The sequence below is a fragment of the Dromiciops gliroides genome, chromosome 2 (genome assembly GCF_019393635.1).
Source record: "Dromiciops gliroides isolate mDroGli1 chromosome 2, mDroGli1.pri, whole genome shotgun sequence".
Lineage (NCBI taxonomy): Eukaryota > Metazoa > Chordata > Mammalia > Microbiotheria > Microbiotheriidae > Dromiciops > Dromiciops gliroides.
Window position 1 is genome coordinate 637,234,610 of NC_057862.1, and position 14,170 is coordinate 637,248,779.

General features: G+C 47.8%; 1 protein-coding gene across 1 annotated transcript in view; it reads left to right on the top strand.

Annotated features, from left to right (window-relative positions):
- Positions 1-11,039, top strand: part of SLC9A5 (solute carrier family 9 member A5) — a 33,682-nt gene extending 22,643 nt beyond the window's left edge. The window contains 6 exon segments of the mRNA XM_043988769.1: positions 2,746-2,916; positions 4,891-4,960; positions 7,561-7,695; positions 7,736-7,740; positions 9,963-10,094; positions 10,096-11,039. Coding sequence (XP_043844704.1) covers positions 2,746-2,916; positions 4,891-4,960; positions 7,561-7,695; positions 7,736-7,740; positions 9,963-10,094; positions 10,096-10,464 — 882 coding nt within the window. The 3' untranslated portion in view covers positions 10,465-11,039.
- Positions 11,040-14,170: the final 3,131 nt, after the last annotated feature.

Genomic DNA, 14,170 nt, shown 5'->3' on the forward strand with positions numbered 1-14,170 from the left:
TCTGCCATACCACCAAGCTGCCTGGACATTAGCTGTATGATCTCGTGCCAATTATTTGATTTTCCCTCTGGGCCTCAGTTTTCCTACCTCTAAAAATAGTGCTCATAGTACTTTCACTCTTCCACTGAAGTCCCACTGCTATTAGACTCACATATTGTGCAGGCGACCCTGGGTGCTCGAAGGCTGATGCCAACAGAATACAAGCCCTGGCAGGTCTTACCAGATCAAAAATGCATCAGGGACAGGTTCCAAGGACAAGACTGCATATCTCTTGTCCAGGAGCTAGTCTAGCTATGTTTGCCACAGGCTCCCAGAGTGACAGAGTGTTTGGCTGTAGCCCTTTATAGAGATGATCCACTAAGGCATGGAGAAAATGTAATTTTCACTGGTGAAGGAGGTACCTACTGGAGGAAATCATAGATTCTCTCTCTCTCTCTCTCTTTTTTTTTGCGGGGGCAATGGGGTTAAGTGACTTGGCCCAGGGTCACACAGCTAGTAAGGGTCAAGTGTCTGAGGCCAGATTTTGAACTCAGGTCCTCCTGAATCCAGGGCCGGTGCTTTATCCACTGTGTCACCTAGCTGCCCCTCCATAGATTCTCGACAGTACTAGATGATAGATAGACTCATAGTTTTAGAATTTGCTGAGACCTCAGAAGTCATCTCATGCATCCTTTTTATTTTATAGATGAGGAAATTAAAGGCCTAGTGATAGGTTAGCACCGGGCACTCTCTCCTAAATAGGGCCCACAGAAATGTACCTATATTTGAGGCATTTTGAGTGGTCAGCAAACGTCCAAGACCATAGTTCATGAGCCCCCCACTGGCCTGTTTACTTTTACTTGTTCACCCAGAGAACATACTAATTCAGAGCAAAAGACATTTAATCATACAACATAGCAAAATCACAGTTGATTGTAAGGGACCTCAGAGGCCCTATATTCCAACCAATACACAAAAGGAATCTTTACTATACCACAACTGGCAAGAAGGAAGGGCCTATGAACTCTTTAGTGTATAGCTTGTAGGGCTAACCTTAGTGTCTCTGTGTTGTCAACTGCAGCCAGTCAATTAGCTTGAGAGCCCTTTGGCATTTTAAAGTTCACCAGTTATTTGAATTATTTTTCCCTTTTGCTGAACTCTGATTCCTTGATTCTAGTTTCCTATCTGACTTGGAATTAGGAAATTACTTGCAATTTCTGTCATCTCCATTCATTAGTCTGTGTCCTTTCACAACATCCAGAGAAGGGCGGCAGCTAGATGGCGCAGTGGGATAGAGCACCGGCCCTGGAGTCAGGAGGACCTGAGTTCAAATCCGGTCTTAGACACTTAACACTTACTGGCTGTGTGGACCCTGGGCAAGTCACTTAACCCCAACTGCCTCACCAAAACCAAAACAAAACAAAACATCCCAGAGATAAAAGTGCAAAAGGAACCACCATAACTGCTTCTATTCAATCCCCATCATGCCTCTTCTTGCCTGCAAATCAACTTGGGGCAAGACTGAAAGGCCAGGTGAAACCAGGATTGCAGGTGATCTCTACCCCAGTTTCTATTTTAAATATTTTTTTTTTACACTTCTTTTGGGCGGGGCAATGAGGGTTAGTGACTTGCCCAGGGTCACACAGCTAGTAAGTGTCAAGTGTCTGAGGCCGAGATTTGAACTCGGTTCTTCCTGAATTGAGTCTGGTGCTTTATCCACTGCTGCCACCTAGCTGCCCCCCTACTCCAGTTTCTATATTCTACATTCCAACCAGCAATGGAATCCTGGGGCTCAGGACCTATGATGTAGCCCAAGGACATGCAGGGAGTGTCAGAGTTGGGATTAGAACCCAGGTACACAGACTAGAGATCCAGTTGTTTATACTGGCCCTTTACTCCCTAACTTCAAAGAGTTATGATCAGTTAAAGAGCAGGAGAAATGGGAGTTATTATCATAGAGAGAAAAACACAGGAGATCAAAGGACCGGTGTGAAGAGCCTATTATGGTAATAGGTGATGCTGTGGAAACTATACTGCATGGTTAGGCATTGGAATAGAGAGCTAGGAACAGATAGAGTGTGGTATAGGGGGAAAGAGTTTTGGATTTTAAATCAAAGGACCCAGATTTGAATTCCAGCTCTTCTATTTAGTACCTGTATGATTGTAGGCAAGTACTTGGGGCCTCCAACTCTGGGCACCTCGGCTTCATCGCATTGTTAAAGTGAAGGGATCAGACTAGATTGGGGGCTTTTAACTTGGTGTCCATAAACTTTAAAAATATTTGATAAATATATTTTGGGGCAGCTAGGTGGTGCCAGTGGATAGGGCACCGGCTCTGGATTCAGAAGGACCTGAGTTCAGATCCAGCCTCAGACATTTGACAATTGCTAGCTGTGTGCCCCTGGACAAGTCACTTAACCTTCATTGCCTGCAAAAAAATTTTTTTTTAAATTATATTTCAATTAGAATTGGTTTCTTTTGTAATATGGTTGCATGTTATTTTATGCATTTAAAAACATGACCTCTAAGAAGGGCTCCCATCACCTTCTCTCAGATTGTTGTCAAAGGGCTCTAGAATACACACACAAGGTTAAGAACCCCTGGACTAGACTAGATGACCTCCAAGACCCCTGTCCAGCTCTAGTTGCAGGATCTTAGTACTTGGCAGCTGAAGAGTGAGAGAAGATCAAAGATGACCAGCAAGGGCCCCCGTGGAGGCCACAGGGTGGCACTGACCAGGGCCTCACGGAGGGCTGTTGTTTGCAGTACAAGGCTAGCTGCAGTCGTCATTTCATCTCAGAGGATGCCCAGGCCCGGCAGGACAAGGAAGTATTTCAGCAGAACATGAAGCGGAGACTGGAGTCCTTCAAGTCGACCAAGCACAATGTGTGTCTCTCTAAGAACAAGCTGCGGCTCCGGAAGGCTGGCCGGAAGAAGGTGAGTCCCTCCCCAGTTGTCTCTCTCCTCCAGATTCTCCCATCCCCTTCACAGTGCCAGATATCATCCTTTCCCTCTGTGGTTGCTGGTTGAGGCTAATGCTTGTGGGGAGTTTTGGGCACTCTGCCTTCCCCTGCTTGGAGCCAGCCCTGGAGAGCAGGAGAGCCGTGGAAAACAGGCAACCCAAGATGAGCCATTGCGAGAGAATGACAAACCATAAAGTGCTTATAAATGTGAGAGGGAGGGCACGATGATGATGATTGCAAGGGCCAGCTGACTGGTTGGGCAGCCCTACTTTTTTAAGGACTCAGGGATTACAGCGTGCTTATGTATTCCCTTAACCCTTCCAAGACCATCCTGTAGCCCATTCTCTAGTGTAGATGGATGGATAGATGATAGATAGATGAATAGATGATCGATGAAAAAAATGATAGACAGACAGATGGATGAGATGGATTGATGATAAATTTAGATAGTTATAAATAGATGATAGATACAAATACATATAAATAGATAAATAGAGGATAGATATGGGTAGATAGATTAGAGATAGAGGAGACAAATAGATGAAATAGGTGAGATAGACTGATGATAGATTTAGACATAAATAGATGAATAGATGATGGATATAGGTAGCTAGATGACAGACAGAAAGATCAATGGATGGATAGATAGATGTTAAAGAGATAGATGAATAAAATACCTTATATGTAAAAAAAAATAAAGAGATAGATGATAGAAGGATATATGGATAGATAGATAATGGATAGATCCATGATAGAGATAGATAGGTAGACAGATGAGATGGATTGATGATAAATTTAGATGGTTATAAACAGATTATAGATACAAATAGATATAGAGAATAGATGACAGATATGGATAGATTATAGAGGAGATAAGTAGATGAGATAGGTGAAATAGATGGATTGACGATAGATTTAGATATAAATAGATAAGTAGATGATAAATATAGATAGCTAGATGACAGATAAATAGAAAAATAGATAGGTACATAGGTAGGTAGATAGATCATTTATTAAATGCTTACAATGTGTCAAGAGATGAGCTAAGTGCTAGGGATACAAACACAAGCAGAGAGAAGATAGTCCATGTTCTAAGGGAGGTAACAGTCTAATAAGCAAAGACAAGATGTAAAAGAGAACTGGGAAGTAGTGGGTGCATGTGGAAGAGCTCAGAGTGGGAGAAGGTCCCCAAGCAGAGACAAGGTGAGGTCCTGAGATTCCTGGGCTGGAGAGGGGTTGAAGTCAGCATGGCTGGTGAAGGCACTTCTTCAAACGGAGGTGCTGGGGAGGAGTTCTCTAATCAGAGAAGGAGGTTAGCGTAAGATGGTTCAGGGGTGGTGGTAGAGAATTCATCTGGGGAGTGATGGGCTGAGCTAGGGTTGAAAAGCATTGGATTGGGGGTCAGAGCATCTGGGGGGTGAATCCCAACTCTGCTATTAGCTTGACCTCATACCAATCAATCCCTTACACTCTGGACCTCAGTTTCCTCATCTATAAAATGAGGGGATTGGACTAAATTATCCCTAAGATTCTTTCCAAGTCTAAATCCTATGATCTTATCTATGACTGGGAGTAAATTGGGGAAACTGGGGAGGGGCATACAACAGCTTGGTCATCAGCCATGGAGGCTGCACGCTTAGGTCTTGGAGACTGGGATTTGGAAGGAGAAAGCCAGGGACCCTGCTTGTCCGCCCCAAGGCCAGAGCCAGATTTGTGAGCATCTTGGTCCACTTTGGCAGTACCCAGAGTTCCAGGTAGGGCACAAGGGAGGTTTAGCTCTTTCACAATTGAAGAAGTCTCCTCTGTCTGGGATAAGGATATGGATTGCCGCCTCCCACCTGACCTTCTCGGGGGCTTGCTTTGCACCTTGGTACCCCACCAGGTTAGGGAACTGGAATTTGGGTGCTAAGTTCCAGGGGTGACTTGGGCTTTTTTCCTTTGTCAGCAGAAGGATGGTTCAGCAGACAAAGACACTCCTAATGGGAAACCTCACCGAGCCTCGAACTTACCGGACACAGGCAAGCTGAGGGAGAAGGAATCAGGTGGAGGAGTGATGCGGTACTGGCCAGTGAGGCAACTAATCAACCAGCCCTCTGTATGCCCAGCCCTGTGCCAAGTTCTGTGGGACATAGAAGAGGAGCCTGGCATAGTAGGAAGGGTGCTGGATGAAGAATAGGAGAATCAGACCCTTGTTGTAAGGAGACTGGAAAGATAGGAAGGGGCCGGGTGGAAGGGCTTTTAAAGCCAAACTGAGGCTTTTATATTTGATCCTGGAAGTAATAGGGAGCCACTGAAGTTTATTACATTGAAGGGAGTGACATGGGCAGACCTGTCCTTGAGGAAGATCACCAGGATAGCTGAATGGAGGAAAGACTGTAGTGGGGAGAGACTTGAGGCAAGGGGATATAATCAGCAGGCTATTGCAGAGGTCCAGATGTCAGTCAGGTAATGCAAGCCAGGACCTAGGAGGCAGCATTGTGGCAGGAGGAAAGGGGACATACACAAGACACGCTAGAAAGGTAGAAAAGACTTCACAACAGATTGGCCATATGGAGTGAGTTCAAGAGAGAAGTTGAGGATAAGGGTAACTGGGCAACTGGGTAGATGCTGGTGCCCTCTGTTATGGAAATTTGGAAGAAGAAAAGGGTTTGAAAGGGAAAGACAGTGAGTTTTGTGAGAAAAGAATGATTAATAATGGATTTCTAGGAGAAACCCAGACATTAGTTTTAGCTGCTCTCCCCCTCCCCTCACTCTGGAAACCTGCCTGGGAAGAGTTCACTCAAAAAAAAGGAATGCAGATTGACTATTTTGTTTAGCTAGCCGAATACACACCTGTCTAAGACCACTCCTCAATTTATGTCAATCAATGGAGCTAAATGATGCTATAACCAATTAGCTTAGATCAATGTATAGTGACCCACCTCTACCAAAAAGAGGATCTCTCTGTTCCTGTCTCTGTCTCTGTCTCTGTCTCTGTCTCTGTCTCTGTGTCTCTGTCTCTGTGTCTTTGTATATCTCTGTATCTGTCTTTGTCTCTCTCCTCTCTTTCTTGCTGCTCTTGGCTCAGAGGGCTGTTTCTTAGGGGTATGTAATTGTTAGACCTATAAGCCTGTGGTTAGTGGGGAACTCAGGGAGACACACGGTCAGTACTTTAATAATATATAATGTTAATTAATAATACATGTTTACTGCCCAAACTGGTGCAGTAGCCATTAATTTATCAGTAGCAATAATTTAGAAAGCACAGCCTAGCCACAAATAATTTAAATAACACGGTTTTGTTTTAGACACATTGGATTTGAGATATCAGTACCCGGTTGGCGGTGCCATGCTAGAGAAGGAGGATGTAGGCATGAGATGTTGGGAAGAGGAAAACGATGAGGTGACAACAGATTGGATGGGTGAGGTGTGAGTGAATAAGTGACTGCCCGGCTGGCAAGTAGCAGAGCTGAGATTTGAACCCAGGTCCTCTAAGTCCAAATCTAGCGCCTTCCCCTTTGTGTCATAGCTGCCTCTCCTTTGACAGGCTCTGTGCACTCTAGCTTGCCCCTCACTGCCTCCTGTAAGAACAAAGTTCTTTCCATGGTGTGTTTACTCATATGATATCTCCATGTGAGAGCCAGGGGCAGGGAACTGACCAAACCAGATCCCTGGGAGAGCTAACGTGGGGCTTTGGAATAGAGAGGCACAGAGGTATTCGTGACTATCAGTTCAGTTTAAGTCCTGTGTGACAGAGCAAGCAGATCCATTAATATCATCTCAGGGGGCACTCACAGGAAGACAGTCTTTAGAAGAAAGGGGGTGCTTGCCTCACTGTCTTCAGCCCTGGACTCTCCACATCTGGGGTGCTGTGTTCCTCTGTGGGTGTCACATTTTAGGGAGCATGCTGACACTGTATGGAATTTGAGGTTAGATATTAAAGTCATGGTTTTGTTCCTTTACTTACCGCTGTGACCTTTGGCACGTCACATCTGGGCTTTACCAGTAAAACTAAATGGATGGGGGGCAGCTAGGTGGCGCAGTGGATAAAGCACCAGCCCTGGATTCAGGAGTACCTGAGTTCAAATCCAGCCTCAGACACTTGACACTTACTAGCTGTGTGACCCTGGGCAAGTCACTTAACCCCCATTGCCCCCGCAAAAAACCAAAACAAACCAAAACAAAAAACAACTAAATGGATGAGATTAATAACATTGAAACATTCTAAACTCCATAACCCTATGACAAGCTAGAACACTTTTGGAGGAAGGTTAACAAGATGGGGAAGGGAGGGCAGCTGGGTGGCACAGCAGATAGAGCACAGGCTCTGAAGTCAGGAGGACCTGAGTTCAAATCTCACCTCAGACATTTACTAGCTGTGTGACCTTGGGCAAGTCACTTAACCCCAATTGCCTCCTCCCAAAATGGTGAGGGAAATTGAAACCAGCCCACCTATGGGAATGAGTTCCTCATGAGTAGAGGTATTTAGCAGAACCTGCTTACCAGAGATAATACTGAGACATTCCCACTTGATGGAAGGTTTGGAATAGAAGCCCTCTGAGGTCCCTCTCAATGGTGACTCCCCAAGAAGGGAGTCAGCGGCACTGAGTTCCCCGCCCCTGCTTCTGTTCCTTCCCAGCTGCAGTGATCTTAGGAGTGGAGTCCGAAGAGGAAGAAGAAAGTGACAGCTCAGAGTCAGAGAAAGAGGATGATGAAGGCATTGTCTTTGTGGCCCGGGCCACCAGTGAGGTTTTCCAAGAACACAAGGTGCCAGGTAATGGCTTATGTCTCTCCTTTCCCTCAAGAAGTCCTAGGATCTGTCCTCATTCCCTTCTCTCTTTTAGAGATTCCTCCCTCAAGCTTAGCCCATATGACTCCCTTGACCTGATGGCCAAGCATGTCTGGGTCTGGACAGAGGAAGGGAGGCCAGCTTGACCAAGTAGGAAAACCTAAATCCACCTGGGCCCAAATAATTTAATTTTTCATTTTGAATAACCCAACTATACTGCCTGGGAATCTGGTAAATTTGAAACAGCCCTGGATAAAAGGGAGCGATGTAGGGTAATGGAGAGAGCCCTGGGCTTGGAGTCATGAAGCCTTGAGTTCAAATCTCTCCCCAGAGGCTTGCTAGTTGTATGATACTGCACAATTTGCCTAACCTCTCTGTTTCAGTTTTCTCAGCTATAAAATAAGGGGGTTGGACCCCTTGGCCTCTAAGGTCCCTCCCAGTTCTAAATCTATCATCCTATGGGTCAAGAGTCAGGTGACCTGGGCTTTGGCTCCCAGCTCCATCACCTGCTGCGTGACCGGGCAAATCGATTCCCATCTCTGGGCCTCAGTTTCTTCATCTGTGAAATGAAAGAGCCAGCCAAACCAATCCTTAAGGTCCCTTCTAAGTAACAATCTAAGATTCTATGACTGGCTGCTGCTGTTTGGCCCGAATGCCATCTTTATTCTAATGCCTGGCTAGGCCTTTCAATGGACATAGCATTACTTTTAAACATAGCGTCAAACCTGCTGGGAGCAGCAGTGGTTTTCCTGTTTGCTTGTCCAAGGGGCTGCTTATGGCCCAGTCAGTCGATAAGAATGTACTGAGCCTCTGCTGCGCTCCAGGCATGTTAGCTGGACTTGGAAGAGAGTGGCATGTGGTTCCAGCTCTGTGGATGGCTTGGCTGTTCTTCCCTGGGACTCACTCTTTCAAACCTATTGCTCACTTCATCTGTCACTTCCCCTATTCTCGACTCACCTCAGTTAACTTGTCTCCTTTGCAGCCTGCCCCCAAATAAAGAACATTTCCAGGCTTCCATACTTGGGCCCCAGATACAACTTAGTCTACCTCTTGGCACACATGGTTTTAACTTGGAGGGAGGAGAGAGAGAGAGAGAGAGAGAGAGAGAGATGGGGGGGGGAGGGAAAGACAGAGACATAGAGAGACACAGAGACAGAGACAGAGACAGGCAGAGACAGAGATAAAGAGGGGTATAGAGAAAGAGGCAGAGAGAGAAGCAGAAACAGGTAAAGACAGAGAGAGAGAGAGAGAAGGAGGAAGAGAAAGAGAGAGGGCGCAGAGAGGCAGAGACAGAAATAAAGAAAGGTAGAGAGAAAGAGAGGCAGAGAGAGAAGCAGAAACAGGCAGAGAGAGAGAGGCAGAGACACAGAGACAGAGACAGAGGGAGAGAGATATAGAGAGGCAGAGGGAAACACAGAGACAGAGAGACAGAGGGAGACAGAGACAGAGAGAGAATTTTAAAGGGCTTATTATGTGCCAAAAGCAAATAAGACTGCCCCTTAAGGGTATTATTCCTAATTTATAGATGAACAAAGTAGGGCTCAGAGGTGATAAGACTTCTCTGTGGTAACCCAGCAAAGTAAGCATCAGTGAAGAGATTTGAACCCAAGCCTTCCTGGTTCTAAGAGCAATACTTTAGCCATCATGTCATGAATCCAGGCTTTTCTACTTTGTGGCTGCAGATAACACTCTGGGTCTCAGTCACTACCACCCAGGGTTGCAGGCCTGGACATCAGAGACCTGGAGTCAGCCTGGCCTGCAGTTCCATCCCCTCCTCCCCCCCCCTCACCCCGGCTTAGTTTTGGGGGTGGCTGGGTAGCAGGCCAGCAGGTTCAGGGGCCAGATAGTATTGTCTGTGCCGCCCAGTCACAGGCCCCTTGACCAGTCCCCAAGGAGTGCCTTGCCTTCTTCCCTATGTGGTGCCCACTACTCAAGACCCCACTTTTGGCACTTTCCCCCTTGATTACAGTTTGTCCCTGTGACAGGTCACAGAACCCAGTAGAGATCGTCTAGTTAACCTCCTTATTTAATAGAGGGAGAGGAAAACAGGCTCAGAGACTGGCATGTTCAAAGTCACCTAGGTGTTAAAATGTGTTTAGAGCCCAGGAAACTCAACCTTTGACCCCAAGTCCTGTGACCTGGCCTGAGAAAGCAGTCCCATAACTCCGCAGGAGAGGAGACGGTGAGCAGAGAGGCCCCTTCCTTGCTTGCTTTCCCATGCCCCTTTGCCTGTGTGCTATGTCCCCAGGGAGATGGAGGTGTGCCCCAAGCCCTGCGAAATCATCCCCCCTTCGCCAACCTGTGCTGAGAAGGAGCTGCCCTGAAGAGTGGGCAGGGGGGACCTGGCAGTGTATGTGTCATCGGAGACCACCAAGATTGTGCCTGCTGGACATGCAGACCGGTTGGAATCAGAGCATCTCATCCCTGGAGAGCCTGGCATCTCCACCCTGTGCCCAGGCCGCCCTGAGAGCAGCCCGCCCTCTGGCCCTGCGCCCCGCCCCGGGCGGCGAGCTCCGGGACCCGCTGGCTGCCCTCGTTACTCCATCACCTGACCCCCATGCTGGCTTCACCTTCACCCCGAGTCTTGCCAAGGCAGGCCGCTCGCGGAGTGAGAGCAGCGCAGATGCCCCCGAGCAGCAGGAACTGCAGCCGCTCATGGCTCCAGAGGACACGGGTGCCTCAGTCCCAGGCGCTGCCAATGCCCGGTGGCTTATCCAGTTCAACAGAGTGGTAGTCTGTAGCCTTGAGACCTGAGGGGCTGGGGAGCGGGGGTTTGAGGGAAGGGAGGGAAGGACGGAAAGAAGGAAGAAAACGAGAGAGTACCTGTATGGTGTTTAGAGAATGTACTTGGCAGGGGCAAGGTCACTGGCTGACTTGGGCTGGAGTACCAGTCACCCCCAGAGGTGCGGAGGCAGAGGCGACCCTCCTCGACCACCTCAACCCTCACCTTCTTCTTCACAATTCCAGATGAAGAAGAGAACAAGGAGCTGAAAGCTGAGGTGCTTGGGGCCCTTGGGTGATTGATTGGATCTTTCCTTCCACGTTTCTCTTGGGGCAGTCCCTTAACACCAGCCCTGCTCAGAGGGCTGATCCTCACCCCAGCTGCCCTTTGCTTCTGATCCTTTCCTCCTGGGTTACCAGCCCTCTACCCCCAGCCCCCCCTTAGACTGAGGGAACCCTTGAAGAACCCCCTTCCCAACTCTGAGCCAGGTTGGGAAGGATCAGAGGTTGGCCTGGGAATCCCCTGAGCCCCCTGCCGGTTGGGGTGTCTCAGCATTGGGAACCTGAGGCTTCATCTGCCCACTCTCACTTCCCCTTCCCCCACTGCTTTGGACTCAGAGTGTGCTGTGTGTGTGTGTGTGTGTGTGTGTGTGTGTGTGTGTGTGGTGGGGGGTGAGGGGAGGTGGAGGTGGAGGAAGGGGGAGATAGCTGTCCCCCCTCAATCCCTCCCACAGCAAAGACTTGGCCTAGGGGGACCTAGAATAAGGGTCAGTTACTCAGGTTTCTGAGAAGCCTGGCCCTCGGGTGGGCCAATGAGGAGACTCGGAGAGGGCTAGGGCATGGGGACAATGGTGACAGCCTTCACAGAGACGATGTTTTCCCGTATAAATAGCTTCTTCCTTTCCCTGCCTCCTTCAAGCCTGCTTCTCCCCTCCCCTCCTAGTTTTTTTCTCTTTTCTACTTCTCTACATTTGATTGCTGAATGTTGTAACCATAGACCCTCTTTCACCCCAAGGCCTCCAGGCTGGGCCTAGGCCTTTGACTGGGGCTTCCCCAGACACAGGATCACTGGTGCATGGGGGAGCAGGCTGCTGTTGCCCTGGACATGGCTTTTCTTGGGGGGTCTCTGTCCAAAGGGCCATTTGTCATCTCTGATGAGGGCTCTCCCTCTGTGTGGGTCTTCTCTGGGAGGCTGAGGAGGTAGCGGTCTTCGGTGTTCCTCTGTTATCCCCACCCATGAGGAAGGGAGCGCTCCCTCTTAAGAGTGTTGTTTGGACCTGCTATTGGGTGGGAAGGTCTGGTTGCTATAACAATTAAGCTGGGCCGTCAGGCCTGTACAGTGAGTGATCCTTCTCTTGGGCTAGTCTCTGTATCCCCTCCCCTCTCCATTCCGTCCCTTCTTGTATCTCTACCCTGAGAAACATTAAACTATCTCTCAGATGGACCACATAGCCCTTTCCTCGTTGTGTCTGGTGGGCATCAGGGGCCATATTGGGGAAATAAAAAGAGGATAGCCTCTGAGGCTGCGTGATGCTCCTTCCCATACAAGGGGTAGAAGAAAGCAAAGGGACATGAATTGAGGCTGCAGCCCACTTTGGGGAAACATGGAGTTACCAGGAAGGGGCTTGGCAGCATTCTGTGATCCTTACTCCCAACGCTCCTGGGTGCCCTCTAGACAAGGTTTCCCTCCATAGGTAGGATTGAGGTGGCTGGTTGCTGGTGCTAGGAGTTTGGGCTCTCACAGCTGCTGGCATTGCTCAAGAGCAATGCCAGATGGGATATTCCCAGGATGATCCTCCTGGGGACCTCCCTCCCCCCCACATCCCAGATGGAAGCATGCTAGGCCTGCCCCCCAGTGTGTTCCCAGAAGGAATTCAAATGATAAGAGTGGATAGGATACCCTGAAGGGTATGAAGGAAATGAATCCTAGCCAGGCCTTGGCATCAAGGCCCAGAACACTCCAAGGGGACCCCTGAAAACCCATAGTAGGTAGCATTCAGGGAACCAAATAGCTCCCTAATGCAAAGCATGACTACATCACTCCCTGCTCAGAAAACTTTCCGTGATGTCCTATTCTCTCTTCTATTTTTTTTTTGGGGGGGGGTGTCCAGATTTGTGATGTCATTGCTACAAACTCCAGTGTGGAAATTCCTTCCACTAATCTGTACTTTCTAGTCATAGAAGATGCCTGGGCACTCAGATATTAACTGATTTATCCATGATCAACACAGCTAGTGCTGTGTCAGAGGTTAAGATTTGAATCCAGGTCTTCCTGACTCCAAGACCAACCCACCACCACAATGGGCTTCCATAGATCTCTGGGCTTAGAGTCAGCAAGATCTGAATTTGGACCCCTGCCTCAGCTGTGTGACCCTGGGCAAGCCATTTGACCCCTCTCAGCCTCAGTTCCCTATTCTGTAAAATGGAATTAACAATAGTATTTACCTCCCAGAGTTATTAGGAAAACCAAACAAGATATATATTAAAGTGCTCTGTACACCTTAAAGTGTTTTATACATGTTAGCTATTATTGGTTTTATGTAAAAATCAAGTCCTTAATCTGGTTCTAGAGGCCAAATTCAATATGGGGAGAATTAATCTGGGTGGCTCGCCATAAATTGGGGTTCAGAAAATAATGAGGGACCTCTGGGTCACAAGTTTCCTCTTTTCCAACTGCCTTTTTTGTTTGTTCTGTTTGTTTGTTTTTTTAGTGAGGCCAATTGGGGTTAAGTGACTTGCCTAGGGTCACACAGCTAGTAAGTGTTAAGTGTCTGAAGCCGGATTTGAACTCAGGTACTCCTGACTCCAGGGCCGGTGCCTCTATCCACTGCGCCATCTAGCTGCACCTCCAAACTGTCCTCTTTTAAGGGCAGCTAGGTGGCGCAGTGGATAGAGCAACCAGCCCTGGAGTCAGAAGGACCTGAGTTCAAATCCAGCCTCAGACACTTAACATTTACTAGCTGTGTGACCCTGGGCAAGTCACTTAACCCTAATTGCCTCACAAAAACAAACAAACAAAAAACTGCCTTTTTAAGTTATTTCTCCCAGGCTAATAAGAAAGGAGATTAACAGCCTCTTTTCCACAAGCAAATCAGGTTTTATTAATGAGAATAAATATATATAACAAAGGTGAAGCTAACAAAGCCAGTGACAAGGGAATAGGGGAAGAGAAAAATGGATAAGCTCCCTGGCTCTAGCAAAGACTGGCTCAATTCTCAAACTTGCTTCTAGCTCAGCTAACTCGAAGAGCTGGCCTCGTTTTCTATTAACTTACCACCTGGGGTCTGTAGTCTATTAACTCACCACCTGGGGTCCATAGTTTCTATGTGCAGCTCCTCTCCAGTCCACTCTCGGAAGCTCACCAACAGGAAAGAGAGCTCAGAGCAAGCATTCTCTTTTCTACCTTTTCTCTCCCTCCCCCCAAAAGGGAGGTCCTTCAAGTTGCTTGGCCAAGAGTGGTTCCCCTAGTGATGTCAGTAGTATACAGCACTCAGGGCAGGCCAGGTGTGGCCTATATCTAATCATCTCAAGTAGCTACTTAGTTGGTTTCTCAAACAATACTAGATCAATCAAGTGGGACCCCTGGGCACCTGCCAAATTCCATTATTTTATCACACTGGCATTTAGGGACCTTCATAATCTGGCTCCAACCTCCCTCTCCAGCCATATTTCACATGCCCCTCACACACACACACACACACACACACACACACACACACACACACACACTCTACAGTAC